General features: G+C 43.0%; 1 protein-coding gene across 5 annotated transcripts in view; it reads right to left on the bottom strand.

Annotated features, from left to right (window-relative positions):
* Positions 1–15,970, bottom strand: part of CSMD2 (CUB and Sushi multiple domains 2) — a 577,361-nt gene that overhangs the window by 265,961 nt on the left and 295,430 nt on the right. For 4 of the 5 annotated variants that reach the window (XM_088791016.1, XM_088791015.1, XM_088791014.1 and 1 more), the window contains exons 9-10: positions 15,701–15,825; positions 6,393–6,514 (exon numbers count right to left, since the gene is read on the bottom strand). The exons of the other annotated variant lie outside the window; for it this stretch is intronic. In XM_088791016.1, the coding sequence (XP_088647142.1) occupies positions 6,393–6,514; positions 15,701–15,825 (247 nt within the window). The remainder of the gene's footprint in view (positions 1–6,392; positions 6,515–15,700; positions 15,826–15,970) is intronic. 5 annotated transcript variants of the gene reach the window in all.

Below are 15,970 nucleotides of genomic sequence, written 5' to 3' on the forward strand. Positions count from 1 at the left end.
CTCACATCCGATCAGCCACCGAGTCCCATCCCATTCCCTAAATCTCTTGCAAATTTGTCTCCCCTTCCACATTTCCAAAGCCTTGGTCGATGCCCCATTTTTCTTACTTGGGTAACCGCTTCGGCCTCCTTACTGGTGTTGCTCCCTCTCGTATCCCTCTATCACCCTCACTACTCCTGCCAGAGCAATCTTTCAGTCAGGCCTTCTTGCTATCGCTCTGGTTCAGAAGAAGAATGGCCTCATCCTCCCAAGGCTGACCCCAATGTTGTCAATCCCACTCCCTCCCCTCTACTCTTAGACCTTGCTCCACCCAGCAGCACAAGACAGCTACTTAATTGCATGGCCAATGGAGCCAGAAAGACTGGGTTTAAATCCCGGCACTGCCACTTACTGGAGATGTACTATGGAAAAATGTACTAACCTTTGACCTATCATGATTCAATTTCTTCACTCATCAAACGGGTCTATTAAAACTGAGTCAATCACGATATTACAAGAATGAAAAAAACCCACCTATACAGGGGCCTTAGCTCAGTGCTCAGCCCGTGATAAGCATGTAATAAAAGAGGGCTGTTATTGTCATTACCAACAGTCTAACACTTCTATCCTGAAACATCTGCGTCAGAATAAAACCTAAGCGTCCATGGCAAGCATGTGGGTTCACCATGATCTGGATCCTGCTGACCTTTCCATCCTCATTTTGATCCAGGCATGTAAATTACTTTCAGTTTGAAGAGACTATTCTACACCTCAGTGCCTTTGCACATGCGTCCACTCTGAGCTGTTGATTTCCAAGCCTACGCATTCTAGGCTCCCCCAGGACCACCTAAAGCCCACTGAAAACCTGTGGAAATGCTAGGAACACCCTTCTGTACAGCTTGAAGCTGAGGGAGTCCCCCACAGAGGGGCTGGCTTCAGGAACCCAGGCTGCTGTGACCTCCTGCAGGACATGTGGAAGAATGTTTGGACCCATTGATGTCCAAACATCAGCCAAGGCTAGGCCTTCTACGGAGAGAATCAAATGATCTCTCAGAAAATTCTCAGGCCTTACCTACATTTCCCCATGCACCCCACCTTCACGTTCGACAGAAAACAGAGACAAGCATCTTTGACAAAGCCCAAGAAAGAGCCCTCTCGTCAACAACTTCATAACCTCATGTTAGTAAGTCCTTCTTCTGGTCGAGGCTCTATCTTTGCCCCCACATGGCTGGAACATCCTTCTCCATTGACTAGGTTCATCATCAAATGGTTTGAATCTTTCTTTGTAAAATGCTTTGCAGAGAAAATCTGCAGTGTTTCCAGCATTGTGGTCCCAGGCAACTTGACCAAACAATTTTAAAATGTTGAGTAAAACTTTAAAAGAAAAAAAAGGTTTTCATAAGTTAGTGTATAAACTGACTTATATTCCCCTAAAACTCATATGTTGAAGTCTTAACCCCCAGTGTGATAGTATTTGAAGATGGGGCCTTCAGGGAGGCAAATAAGGCTAAATGAGGTCATAAGGGTGGGGCCCTAATTCAATGGGATTGGCGCCCTTATAAGAAGAGGAGGAGACACCAGGGAGTCTCTCTCTGCACGTGCTCAGAGGAAATGCCCTTTCGTCCTGTGAGGACACAGGGAGAAGGAGGCCATCTACAAGCGAGGAAGAGAGTCCTCACCAGAAACTGAATTTGCTGGCATCTTGACTGTAGACTTCTAGCCTCTAGAACTGGGGGAAAATAAATGTCTCTTGTGTAAGCTACCCAGTCTGCTATATTTTTGTTATGGCAGTCTCAGAAGACTAATATGGTAAGAATACTCAGAGTCCAAAACTCAGTTACTGTAGGGACCCAAAATGTGACTCAGAGTATGAATCTGGCTTGGGCCTTGAGAGTATTTTTAAAAAACTGGTGAAGTAGAGCTTTGGCTTTCAGGACCTTGATGGAAAGAGGCCCTGGTGGAAAAGAGACAAAGGTCATGGGCCACCAATGTGGGAGACTCTAATATGACACTCCTGAATAAAGCTGGGCTGGTTAAAGATGTACTCTTGGTATGAGGGTGAACTAGAAATAAGCCTATCTTCCTTCTCATCTGCTACTACTACTGCTTCCTACTATTCTGGAAGGATCTGGAGGCTGATTGTTTATCTCAGAACTTTAGAGACTGATTGGATAGAAAACAGAAATGCCCCCTGAGACTCCATTACAATAAGTCTTCCTTCACCTGGGTGCAGCCTTCAGATTAATTGGGTGGTTTTAAACCTTCATACTGATAATTTAGTCTGAAGAGTTTTCCAGCTGGTAATGCCACCAGGCACTGGGAACATACAAATGTAAACTCTCTCTGGAAGAAACCACCTTCTACTGGGTCTCAAATAATTCCCCAAAAGTTTATAATTCTAACCATGTAGTCAAAAGTTATACAACAAAGAAGGAAACATGGTTCTGGGGGCAAGAGGTGAGAAACAACAGACAACAGAATCTAACTTGCAAAGATTTCAGATATTGGGATTAACAGACACAGACTATACAATAAATATGTTTAACATATTTAAAGAAATAACGAAGGATCTAAAAATATGAGTAAGGAGCAAGAGACTATAAATATGATGAAAAACACTTGAAAAAGAACAAAATAGAACTTCATAAAAATGAAATTATGATATCTGAAATTAAAAGAAATCTTCAGTGAATAAACTCAACTGAGGTTCAACATAGCTGAACAGAGAATTAATGAACAGAACAAAGATGAGAAAATATGATAGAAGAAACACAGAAGATAGAGTAAGAAAGATTAACATGCCTTTTTAGACTTCCAGAAACAGAAAAGAGAGGGAATAAAGAGAGGGAACAGTTGAAAAGATAATGGCTAAACTTTTTCCCAAACTGATAAAAGAAACGATTCATAGATTCAAGATGCTTAATGAAATAAAGCAGGATAAATACCAAAATACCCACAACTAGACACATGATAGTGAAACTACAGAATACTAAAGATAAGGAAAATCCCACAAAGGCAGCCAGAAGACTGTCATACAAAGCAATGGCAATAAACTTACAGCAACATGAGAAGCTAGAAGACATTGGAATAATATTTCCACATTCAGAGAGTATATAATAATAACCAAGAATAGGATATCTAACAAATAACAGTGTTCTTTCTTTCGAGAACAAGGGGAAACAGACATTTTAAGACAAATAACAACTAAGAAAGTTTGTCATCAAGAGGGAAATAAATTTTAAAGCATGTGCTTTGGACAGAAACAAAATAATTCCAAAGAGAAGAACTGATATGCAAGAAGGAATAGTGATCAAAGTAGCAGTAAATATGTCAATAAATCTAAATGGATATTGGTTTTATTAAACAATAACGACTTGTGAGCAAACATGAAAATACGCATATCACAGAATATGAATTGGGAGGGATTAATTAAAGTCATAGTGTTCTAAGACCTCTGACTTTTCAGGAGTAACATAAAATTACTATTCACATTAGACTATATTAAGAATGCATATTAATATTTTAGGGTAACCCTAAAAGAATAGAAATGATTGTATAATTTTGATAGTCTAACATGTCCCCTTACAAGGTAAATTGGTTTTCAAAAATCCAGCTATACACAAAACACATATATAAAGCATTAAGAAGTGCAAAGGTTGAAAGTAAGAAGATTTATTACACAAAAACCAAAAGAAAGCTGATGTAATAGGTGGGAAAAGAACTTTCAGATCAAAACATTACTACAGATAAAGAGAGTCATTACATAATCATTTTTGAAAAAGTTCAATTCATCAGCAAGATATGTAATTCTCCACTTGCAAGCTCTAATAACACAGTCCTAAAATATATAAAGCAAAAACCGAGAGAACTTCAAGGAATAACAGAAAAAAAATCCACCATCACAATGGGAGGTGTTAATATACCTTCCTCTGCAGTTGCCTGATCAAGAAGACAAAATCAAGAAGATATAAAAGATATAAGCACAATTAACAGGCTTGATGTAACGGACACATTAGAACACAAAAACAGCAAAGTACACAGTTTATTTTTTCAAGCACACAGAATATATGTGAAAAATGAGCATTTCTAGTCCAAAAAGCACATCTCCATAAATTTCAAATGAGTCAAATACAGACAAGCTCTGACTACAAGCTTTAGAATCAGTAATGAAAAAACAGCTGAAAAAAATCCTTTGTTTGGAAATTAAGGAATACTTCTAAATAAGTCGTGGATGAAAGATGAAAGAATAATAGAAATTGGGAAATATTCTGAACTAAACTATAACAGATATACTACATGTAAATACCTGTGGGAATGTAGCCAAAAAAGTTCTTAGAAGGAAATTTATAGTACTAGATGCTTAAGTAAGATTGAAAAATAAAGATTTTTTTTTAGCATCAAAATTAAGACGCTAGAAAAAGAATAACAAAATAAACTCAAATGTAATAGAAAGAAGGAAATAAAGATGAGAACAGAAGTGGATGAAATAGAAAATAAATATATCAAAACAAGTATTAACAAAATCTAAACTGTTTTTATTTCACAAAGAATAATAAAATGTGAAACTTCTGGCAATATTGATTATAAAAAGATACAAAATAAGAAATGAAACAGAGAATAAAAATATATAATAGATAGTATACACAACTTTATAGTCAATAAATTTGATAACTTAATAAAATGGCCTCAAGAAAAAAATAGATGATCTAAACAGTTCTTTAGCTATTAAAGTATTAAATATATAGTTTAAAATCTTCCAAGAAAAGAACATCAGACCCAGACAGTTTTGCTGTAAAGTTCCACCAAACCTTCAAGACAAAAATGATTCCAATCTTCCACTAATAACTCCATAGGACAAAAAGAGAGGAAACACTCTCCAAATCATTTTATGAGGTTAGCAGTATCTTGACAAAAAAATCTGGCAAGGGTAATATAAAAACAAAATAAGACAAAACAAAAACTAATCTCACTAACAAAATAGAAGCAAACTACTATAGAATATATTAGCCAATCAGATATAGGCATGTACAAAAAAGATAATACTCAATGACTAAGTTGGGTTTATCCCAGAAATGCAAGATTGGTTCAAACATTAGAAAATCAACCAATGTAATTCACCACACTAAGAAAATAAAGGAACAAATCATATGATGATATCAATAGATAGAGAAAAGTTGGTTGATAAAACTCACCATCCAGTCACAATAAAAGCTCTTGGAAAACTAGGATTAGAAAGGAACTATACATTTTACAGAAAACCTTCAGCAAACATACTCAATGATGAAGAAGTGAAAACATCGATATAACATCAAACAATGACAAGAGTGCCCCCTCATCGCCATGATCTGACATTACCCTGGAGGTTCAGGCCAGCACACTGGGGCAAGAAAAAGAATAAAGAGACGGTACGCGGAAAGGAACGGAAGAAACAAAACCATCATTTTTTGCAGGTAACTGTCTTCTGTAGAAAACCCAAGATAATTCACAGATAAATGATTACAAGAGAGTTGCTATATATAAAAAATCAAATACTAAAAATTAGTTGTATTTCTAAACACCAGCAAGAAGCAGGTAAAAAATGAAATTTTGAAAGCTATGATTTATATCAGCAACAACAAATAGAAGATATCTAGGAGTAAATATATTGAGAAACGTACAAGGTCTGTAATAGAAAAAAAATTACACACGTTTATTGAGAGCCCTAAGTAAATAGAGAGAGATGCCACACTTGGGGACTGGAAAACTCAGTGTTACAAGCCTATCAGCTCTTCTCCAATTGATCTATAGTTTTGGTGTAATTAAAATAAATATTCCAACAGGTTATTTTGTGGATCTTGGTAAAATTTATGAGAGAACAAAGGGCATGTCACAGGGAAAATAACTAAATGTGAAATAAACAGGTGAAAAGGTGCATATGGCAGTGGAGAAGCACACATCCCAACAAAGAGAAATCTTGGGGAACAGAATTCTGAGTGTAACTGATGAAGAACATTAACAACACAATGACGTCTGTATGAAGTTCAAATGCTCGCTTACTAGACAATGTTTTTAAGGAGACACATTTACATGTAAAGTACAAGGAAAAGCAGAGGAATGCTAAGCATATGCTCAAGGTCGTGTTTACCTGAGGGACAGGGAATGGAATGGGACTGGTGAGAGAGATGCATCACAAAGTCAACTGTGATTCGGCTGGGCAGGTATCTGTTGTATTGATGTTCTTTGTATCTTATTTGATATTTTACAAATATGCTTTTTATTGACTCGATATTTAATAAAAAATAATTTTTAAGAATTGTCTGCAGAGAATCTACCCAAAGCAAGTGCTGGGTTCGAAACTCCTGGTAGACCGACAGTCGTCTGTCCCCCCCCAGCCCGGGCCACAGGACACCCTGCACCCTCCCCACCAGCCTTACCTTGGCGGGGTTGAGTGCCGTGATGATCCACACACAGTGTGCGTTGTTGTCATACTGAATGGGGAAGTTGGGGGAGGTGATGATGCCCGAGGGGCCTCGCAGGTGGGCATCACACATGCGGGCTGCAGAGAGGAGAGGAAAGACACGCCTTTCAGTTCACACTAGGTCCAGTTCCATCCCTACCTCCCACCCCCACCCAGCCCATTGCAGACTGAAATCTGTACAATCCCACCCCAGACAACATTGTGCTTCCTGTTTGCGTCCCCCATTGTTCTCGGCAAGCTCAAAGAGAAGTCACAGTTTCTAGAGCACAGAGGTGTGGACCTTCTGCTCTGTAGACCACGGTGAACTTCCATGGTCAGGCTAAGCAACCTCCGTCCCGTGAGTCACTGGGACTGAGCGGCTCATCTCCACCCCGAGGGTGTGGGTTAGGAATCCTCTATTGAGCAAAAGCGAGGTGGGCTCCAGGCACCTCTGGGCCTGCTAAGCTGCCCACTCCTTGTTCTGCTGACCTGTCTGTGTTTCCCCATTTGCTCTCAGGTCTCCTGAAGTTGAATCTCACGGTGTCCTTAGCAAGGCCACCCCATTAGGTCACAGAGTGTCTTTGCCCGAGGACTCTGCCAAGGCACCCAGGGTGATCTCAGCGCCAGGGAAGGACTTCCCAGTTCCTTCCCCACACTCAGCACGTGCCTAAAACAGGCTTTTGACTGGAATCGTAAAGATTCAAGGTCAATTAGAAGAAGTGCTCTACTCAAGTAGATATAAAGTGTTATCAATCACAGCTTAATTTAATTAAGCTCTTTAAAATAGCTTCTAAACTAATTAGATTAAGTAGTGATTGATAACAGTTAAGGTGCTACATTGTATCTAGGTGTTTGCCTTCTTTAAAACCGTATTCTTTAGTTCTAGCCACTTCATTCTTCAACGGTGAGTGCTCCGCTATTTTAATAAAGCGTTCTATCAGCCTGTTCCGTTGCTGCCCACATGGCACTTCATCCTAATTGTAGGCAAAGGACCCAACAATAAAGAAATAGTGAGCAAATTCAACACGCCTAAGTAGATAAAATGAAAGTGGTGTCAAACCTGGTTTCCTCTGACGGGGCAAAATATCCTAGAACTCCTCTCGGGGTGTGGGTAGGGCCATGATACACCTGTCCTGGGAAGCCTTTTCTGGGAGGGCCTGGGAAGCACTTCCCATGGCTCCCGGATATAATTCATCTCTTTTCATTTCATGAGCTCATTCCTGCACTCACTCATTGCAGCATTTACTGAGTGCTGCTTAAGGGCCGGACAGAGCATTGGGAGAAAAATGTCTAAGACACAACGCTCCTCTCTGAAGGGCCATCAGCAAGAGGAGGACAAAGGTATGAAAACAGTTCGAATCAAGCAGAACAAGTGTTGTTAGAGGGTTTTCTGCAAGAGGCGGCTGGGTCAGAAGTGCTCCTTTTTCTCCTCCAGTTCATCTCCTTCAGTGAGGACGCTTCTGCTGGTGGCTCCCCCCAGTCCTGCACCTAAAGGATCTTCTCCCTCATCCTGAGCTCAAATGTCGGTTGAATCAAGTTTGAACAAAGCCCTAGGGGAACCCTGTCCTCCATTGCTCTTGAGTGTATCTGATTGCTCCTGGAATCCTGTGCTGAGAAACACTCAGATTCACAGATTGGTGAGACAACCGGGCCTGGGGGCAACGGCCATGGTGAGGAAAGCACAGGCTGTGGGGTTTACCAGCTTAGTCTTCTGGGTTTTAAGTCTATTTGCTGGTTTTTAAAGCCTGGGTAAGTTAGAAAACTACTCTGATTCTACTTCCTCATCCGTAAAATGGGGCTAGTGACATCACCTCATCGAGGCATGGAGAGTATGAAGTTATAGGAGATACTGGATGTAAAGGCTCACTCAGGACGTGGGACATCATCAGTGCTCAACAAAGGAGAGCCGGGACTCCCAAAGCCATGTTCATTTCATTTCACTATGCCCGAGACTTCTCTCAAGACCAAAGATCTTTTTTCTACCTTTCCTGAAGTTTCTTCATGTAGGATTTTTTTTCCTTGTGACCACACTTGAGACTGACAGCATTACAAAAACAAATTACAGTAAGATCATCAAAACGCAAACCATGATCCCAGCCCATCTTTGCGGAGGACCTGTGGGTTCAGAAGCCTAGCCCTGCAGGGAATCCTTACAAACCTCCACCAGCACATTCTACACCTCTTCTGCAAAGCCAGGTTTTGCTGCCTGAAAAGCCCTCAGCCTCAGACTCAATTTATCCTGTACTTGTTTCCAAAAGTTAGATGGTATTTGCAGTCTGTTGAAATATGTTGAAGGTAGTTAAAGAAAACAGGTCAAAAAGGCATTTACCACTTTAAAAGCTTAGAGGAAATTAATTAAAATATTATAATCTGCAACTATTTCGAGGCCCTCATACATTTTGAGGTGCTCCATCCACTGCACGGAGCACCTCCAAATAGGTTCAGAATGGAGCATCAGCTACTCTGCCCTCTGCTCTGGGCAAGGTCAGGGAATCTGTGGACAGGCAGACTTTCTCCTGAACGGCCAGCGCCTGGGAGCCCACCAGCAGATGGATAGTGGCTCATGGCTGCAACCCACATGGGCTGGCAACATGGCAGATGCTCAGACAAGGTCTGAATAAATGAATAGACACATGTTTATGTTGCTCTTTTTCCTTTTTCCCATGAAATGCTCTGCTGGATAATTGGCGGGAGACTTCTCTGGGCCCTTCCACCCTGAAGCTCTGCAGCCACTCTCTCTCTTCCTTTGGACATCACGACACCATAGAACAGTATCAGTATTCCAGGGGACCTTAGGGGGTCACCACCTGGACCCACAGCCACTTCTGGCACCGAAACAACTTGGTACCAAACAGGAAACTGCTCCGGATGGAAGTCCCCTGGGTCTTCTGTCTGCTCCCCGAATTTTATCCCCACACTGTTCCATGCTGCCTTGCCTTGCTTCTCCTCCTGCTACCTGCCTCCTCAGCCTTTCCAGTCCTCTGGCACCACATCCCCATCACCGATTCTCAGGCAAACAGACCTGACTTTCATCTGCAACATCTTTCAGTACCTCCTGCTCCAACTTCTGCCGTGACTGAAGCCTGTCTCCCACTCCCAGGCCACTGCTTCCTCTGTAGCCCTCTGGATGGAGCGCTTTCTCCCACCCTCCAGTATTTTGTCCTGCAAAACACTCACTGAACCCCTGGAGGAACTCTTCTTTGACCTTCGCCTAGCTCTCACTCCACTGAGACCAACATTTTCTCCCTACCCTTCAGTTCCCTGTCTTCTCGGTCCTTACTCAACTTACTGTGCTTCCCCGATAAGAAGACCTAACTGGAAAATAAGCCCTAGCATGATTTTTCAGGATGACATCCCCTGAACATAAGCCCTCATGTGTCTTTTGGAGCAAATATTAATATAAGACCCAGTCTTATTTTCGGGAAATCACGGTAGATCCCATGGTCCACCATTACGATCATTTTCTTGCAAATCCACCCCCCGCCAAACACCCTTGCTCCTTTTTCCTTTCATAATTTGCCTGGAAGACATCAACTGTGGATGAACCTCTCTACTTACATTCTCTAGACCTGCCCCCATACAGTCGAGCTTTTCTGGAGAAAAATCACATGAGGAGGAAGACAGACATCATTACAAATGCATGATTACCCCCCTCAGAAAATCCTGGCTATTCCCTAGCACCTCTGACATTTAGCTCTATTAAGCTCACTCCCCCACTCTGCTCAAAGACTCCTGCAAGCCTTCTACATGCCCCTGGGACCTCTTTCCCGCCCCTTACTCTCACTTGTGGGCTTTGCTTCAGTCTTTCTGGATGAAAGAGGGGACATGTGGCAGGCACACCCTCTCCCTCATCCCCCTTTCCTGTGCATATGTGCTCACCTACTTCCCTTTAGTTCCTTTGCTTTTAAGAGGCAAGCCCCCTCCTCATGAGATATGGTGCCCCGGCCCAAAGTCAACCACGTCCACGGCCTCAGCCACACCCAGGGTCTTCTGTTCTGAGACCTGGAGAGTCCATTGGGGAGATCTTAAACTCCATCATCCTATTGTCTCCCCTGCCACCTATGCACCTAGCAGAGTGACTTTGGTCTTGGTGCACCAGCTGCCCTAAATCACAGGGCCCTCCAGCCCTCTGGCTCTCTCATTTCTCACCATGTATCGATTCCCTGCTGACCCTTCTTTCGCTACCCAGGATGGACCTCAAGACCCTAACCAATAGCTACCTTAACACTCTCATTATCTGCCTTTGGTTAATTCTACCTTCCGCTTTCTCTAGCCCTCACCCTGGGTGCCAGGGTCCTGCCAGGAGAACACGGTACCACTACACAGGCATGGTTTGCCATGGTAATTGAAACTTTGGCCCAAACAAGTCCTCTCCCGTGTCTTTGTTCAGTTTCCTCAACAATTCCTTACAGGGAACACTTCAAACGTTCTTCACTGCTTTGAACCATGTAACCCCAGTGGTTATTTTCCCATCTTCGTTGTACTTGACCTCTCTGGAGGTCATGACCCTGCTGACCCTTGGTGAAACTCACATTCATAGGCTTCCACAGTGCCTCTTGGCTCTTCTCCTACCTCTCTGACTGACCCTTCTCAGCTTCCTTTCTGGCCATTAACTCCTTAAAAGTAGTTGTTTAAATCTGGGTAAAGAGTACACAGGAGTTCTTTACACATTTGTTGCAAATTTTCTGTGAGTTTACAATTTTAAATCAAAATAAATGTTATGAAAAAGTGGGGGAGGAGTTGTTCTCTGTGGTTCCATCTAGCACACTGACTCTGAAGGATGTCCAGGTGTAATTGTCAAGAAGTAGCGGAGAGCTTTGGAATCAGGGTTTGAACTCCAGCTCGACCGATTAGCTTTGTGCCCTTTGCAAGTTGGCTGCCCAGTCCAAGCCTGAGCTAAACATAAAATACGGGTATTGCCACGTTCTTCATAAAGAAATTATGGAAAAATGCCTCCTGCAATGCTTTATACAAGTATAAATAGCTCAACAAATGGGAGCTTTATCATTAGTACATATACGTAGGTAAGGGACTAAGGGAGCAATGGGGCATGTATTCTAGTATAGTCAGTGAGTCACCGAGAGAGAATAACTACAGAGGAGAAGAGAGGAGGGTAGGTGTAAGGGTGGAGCAGCAGGGATGGGGAACGGGGAGGGGAAGAGGGAGAAGGATGGGAGAGGAGGGAGGGGAATGGAAGGGAGGGGAGGGGAGGGGAGGGGAGGGGAGGGGAGGGGAGAGGAGGAAGATGAAAACCAAACTCTGAACACTAGTGTTTAAGGAGTAGGCTCAGGAGCTAGTCCTATGAAGGCCACCAAAAAGGAAGACAGTCACCTGTAATTTTCATGGCATTTAATTCAGCTGGTTTGTGCCATATTTCCCACATTTCACTATTTTATGAGGAGGGAGAAGATTCAGAACATTTCAGTAATCTGCTCTGTGCTGCACGATCTGTTACTAGCAAGACTGAAACTTGAACTTAGGTCTCAGGGCTGAGGCTGGTGTTCTAGCCACCAAAACAATCTTTAATTGTACACCGATACCTATATATATTAAAAATAATAAATATGTAACATATATATTTATACAGCAAATAGTAGGTTTCTCCACAAAGGAAAAAAAATAATGTATTGCTGTTTTCTGTTGATTATCTACTTTGTGACTCCGTAACTGTTAAGTGTCTCATCTTGGGCTGGTACTCAGTCCCTATCCTCTGTCAACCTCAATTTGTGGTCACAAGAAACCAGGTCTCCTGGTTGTCAATTTCTTCCTCTTCACTCTGTCAGTGGTTTACAAACAGTGTTCCCCGGAGCCTCAGGGTTCCTCAGAGGGGGCTTAGCGGCTGCGAGAGTAGAGGGGTGGGGGTAACTCCAAATCCCCAGCCCCTGCTTCAATGAGAGACACTCTACTTGCATCTGTTTTATTTATTGAGCTTCTGAAAAAGCTTATTTTAAAATATTGGCCTCCATATGTAAAATAAGCCTGATAACCCCACATTATACCACTCTGCTTCTATCTAAGGCTGAAATAGAATTTCTCTAACAGTGTTTCAGTGGCCCTCAATCTCCTTAGAATGATCAGAATTTTCTAGGAGTCAAATCAGAAGCTTATTTCTTTAGGTGGGAGGGTAACAAAAGAAAGATCTGTGAATACCTGATTTCAAATTCCAAAATGAGGGCACAGTGCCATATTGTTCATTCATTTCAATCACTGATTCATTCAGGTCGTCCTTAAACATTTGTCGAGAACCTATTATTTGCCAGGCCTCATATTTTAGTGCAATTAACTGTGTGGAAAATGAATATTTAAAATCAAATCATAATTTAAATGCATTAGAGGAAAAATAATATCACTATGTATGGTGGTGAATCCTTTTAAGAATGTGATCTTTTGGTAACCAGCTCAGTAGTGGAGCTATCCTGGAATTGAGTTTTATCCCTTTTTATTTTTAAAGTGAAGTTCACTGAAAACTCAAAACAAGAGGTTTTAAGAGAAAACACTTTTAAAACTGCCAAAATAAAATGACCCTTGAATCTAATGTCTATCTCAGCCCTTGGCCTTCAGGGGAGCCCAGGACAGAGCACCCAAGTCCAGACCAGGAGCCTTCGCCTTCTTCCTCTTTCCCTCGCAATGACCTATGGGAGAGAACAAGGGAGAGGGGGAGGGGCAGGCACTGAACCTGAACGGAGAATCCCTTCTCCACCACAGTCGGTGCTGGTCACTTCCTATCACATGGCGTATTGGCATTTTGCCAGCACTAGGCAGAGGAGGTTTTGTTTTCCCAGTTCACTAATGAGTGCCCTGTGGCTAAAAAAGATGAAGGAACCCGCCCAGGGCTGGCAAGCTAATAGGGGGCAGAGTTGTGATCCAGATAAAAGTCTGTGTGCCTCCCAAACCCGGTGATTATAAAATGATTGGGCAAGACAGTGAGGGAACCGGCGTCTAAAAGAACCCGTGGCCCCTAGAGGCTGTGGGTGTGCTGCCAGGCTTGGGGAAACTGTACCACGACAGTGCTGAGCAGTTTAAACCAAACGTGTGCACGTAAGCCTCACAGACACGCTGGGGTGTTTCTAAAGGAGCCTTTCAGCTCCACTGCCTCATCTAGTCCTCGCCGAATGTCATGAAGTAATGTCATGACCCTTTTCCAGGTTCCTTATCAATAACAGCCTTTAAGCAGGAAAAAAAAAAAGAGATTCAGAGGGGAGAAGAAACTGGCCCAAGGACGGCTGAAAAGTGGTGATGGCTACATTTGAGCCCTATTCTGCCTGGCAATGTTTTCCATGATTTTTCTGCACTTCACGGTGGCAGAGGATGGAATGAGAATGGATGTGAAAAAGCTTAGCCCAAGGCTCAGTTAACAGTATGGTGGAGAAATCAAGAGTCCAGTGGGTCAAAATCACTAAAGGGACTTGAATGGGGTACATGACACATCTGGAGAAAAAGATAAGCATATTACTCAACTGTGAACTTCCTTCCGAAATACCAGTCCTTCCTCACCCTGGGCATATTCATATAAACCACCACCATTACTAAGAGAACAATCTACCACCTATGGAAAAATCACAGACAGAGGTCAGATTTCATCACTGCCTAAAGGCACTGTTATTCTGGCTCCTCAAAACAAATTTTAAAATAACAGGGTCGCACACAGGGTGCCTTGGTCTTCAGATTTGGAAAGTCTATGCCTCTACACGGCTGGTGTCTGGCTCCCTGGAATCAGAGTGACGTGCTATTCAGTTATTCATTCATTCAATCATCCATGCAACACATGCTACTGAAGACCTACTATGTGCCAGGTTCTGTTCTAGGCAGTGAACAAAACAGAAGTCTTTGCCCTATAGAGCTTACATTCCAGCACCAGGATATTTCTTTTCTTGTCTAGCACTCCCAAATTTAAGAAATACTTCCATATCCACAACTTCATTTGACCCTCACATTAATACAAGATGGGTAGGGTTGGTACGATTACCTACCTTTACAGGTAAGAAAATAAGCCCAGGGAAATCGGTGATTTGCCAAATTGCTGGTGGCCAGCTAGTGCCAAAGCTGACAGTTACACCCAAGAATTCTTCTTTTATTTGATTTTTTAAAAATATTAGCTAAGTAGCATCTTTGAAATAATATATCTAAAACTAGTGGGAACTCAAAGTATGTTATATTAATTGTGGATCATGGCCACTTCAAAGTTGAGTAAGAATGAATAAATCTAAGGCTTATTTGAAAGACGTTCATGACCCTCTTCCAGATTACCTATCAACACATTCAAGAAGGAAGTGGGTCTCAGCTCCAACCCTGTCCCTTCCTCAGTGTAGTCTGTGATCAGAGTTGTCCTGGACCCTTACTCTGCATGAATTTTACTGTGATGCACGTGCATGGAGAAAGTTAAAGAATCTCCTTGTTAAATGGAAAGGATCCAGAATGTAACTTTATAGTGAGCAAGGTACCTTCTCTTCCAAAGGGGCACCAGAAATAGCAACTGCTGGTTTTGTTTACAAACTCCAGAGTGAGTGTTTGCTCTTGCACCCAGAACTGAGACCTGGTCACGTGTGCAAACAGTGGAAGAAGAGAGATGCACACAGAGCGTAGGAAATTTAAAAGCTGTCTCCCGGTGCCCTGGGGGATGAGGCCAGGGGCTGCTCTGCCACGGGAGCCGCTGCTGCACTGTCCTAACGATGGAATACATGCAGGTCTCCTAAGACTTTCTGGGAGGTGGGGGCTCAGCCAGCCCAGCCTTGGTTCATGTGATATTTGGGGACACACGTGGGTTGCACGGCCCTTGAGAACAAGACGCCCAGGTGTGGGGTTAGAATAGAGGAGCTTTTGAGACCATGGTCCACATACTTCTGCTTAGCTAAGAGCATCTTTAGAAGTTCAGATCTTTATATTGCTGAGTATGTGGAAAGAAACAAGGGCGTAGAGATTCAGGGTTCAGGATGTACATGTAGTAAAACGGAGGGATTAAAGGTGACATTATAAGGGTGACGTCCTCTGTGCAATGAGCTAGCAACCTGCTTCCTATGTGGCTTCCCCATTAGCCCGTAAGGTCCATGTAAAGCAGGGGCCCCACCTCTGGATCTCCTCATCCAAGTAAAAGCCTTGATACCGAGAAGGTGGTAAATAAATGTAAGTGAACTAGTAAATGAATGCAGAATCTGAGGCCTGGGGAGCAGTGAGAGTGGGGTGAGCCTGTCTGGATGAAAGCCCGACCCCAGGCTCTAGGAGCTGGGCTCTGTCCTCCAGGCCCAGCCCAGCTTTCTGGCCAGTTCCCCTTTCCTGGGGCGCCCTCACCTCGGCAGACGGGCCTGTGGTCGCTCCAGGCCGCAAACATGTCGCTCACTTTCATACAGGTGATCCGCTTGGACCCTTGCAGGTCGTAGCCCTCATTGCAGGTGAACTGGACGCTGGAGCCTAACCTGGGGGACAAGGTGTGTTAGGAGCTCAACCCCTAGGCCTTCCCAGCGCCCCCTTCCCCCCCACCCCCACCCAAATCCTTCCTGCTTCCAGAAAGAAGTACCACACCAATCTTATTTCTCTTCTGGCCCTGAATCTCTACTATTT

The sequence above is a fragment of the Rhinolophus sinicus genome, chromosome 14, assembly GCF_057876585.1.
Source record: "Rhinolophus sinicus isolate RSI-liver-muscle chromosome 14, RSI-T2T, whole genome shotgun sequence".
In the NCBI taxonomy this organism is placed as follows: Eukaryota; Metazoa; Chordata; class Mammalia; order Chiroptera; family Rhinolophidae; genus Rhinolophus; species Rhinolophus sinicus.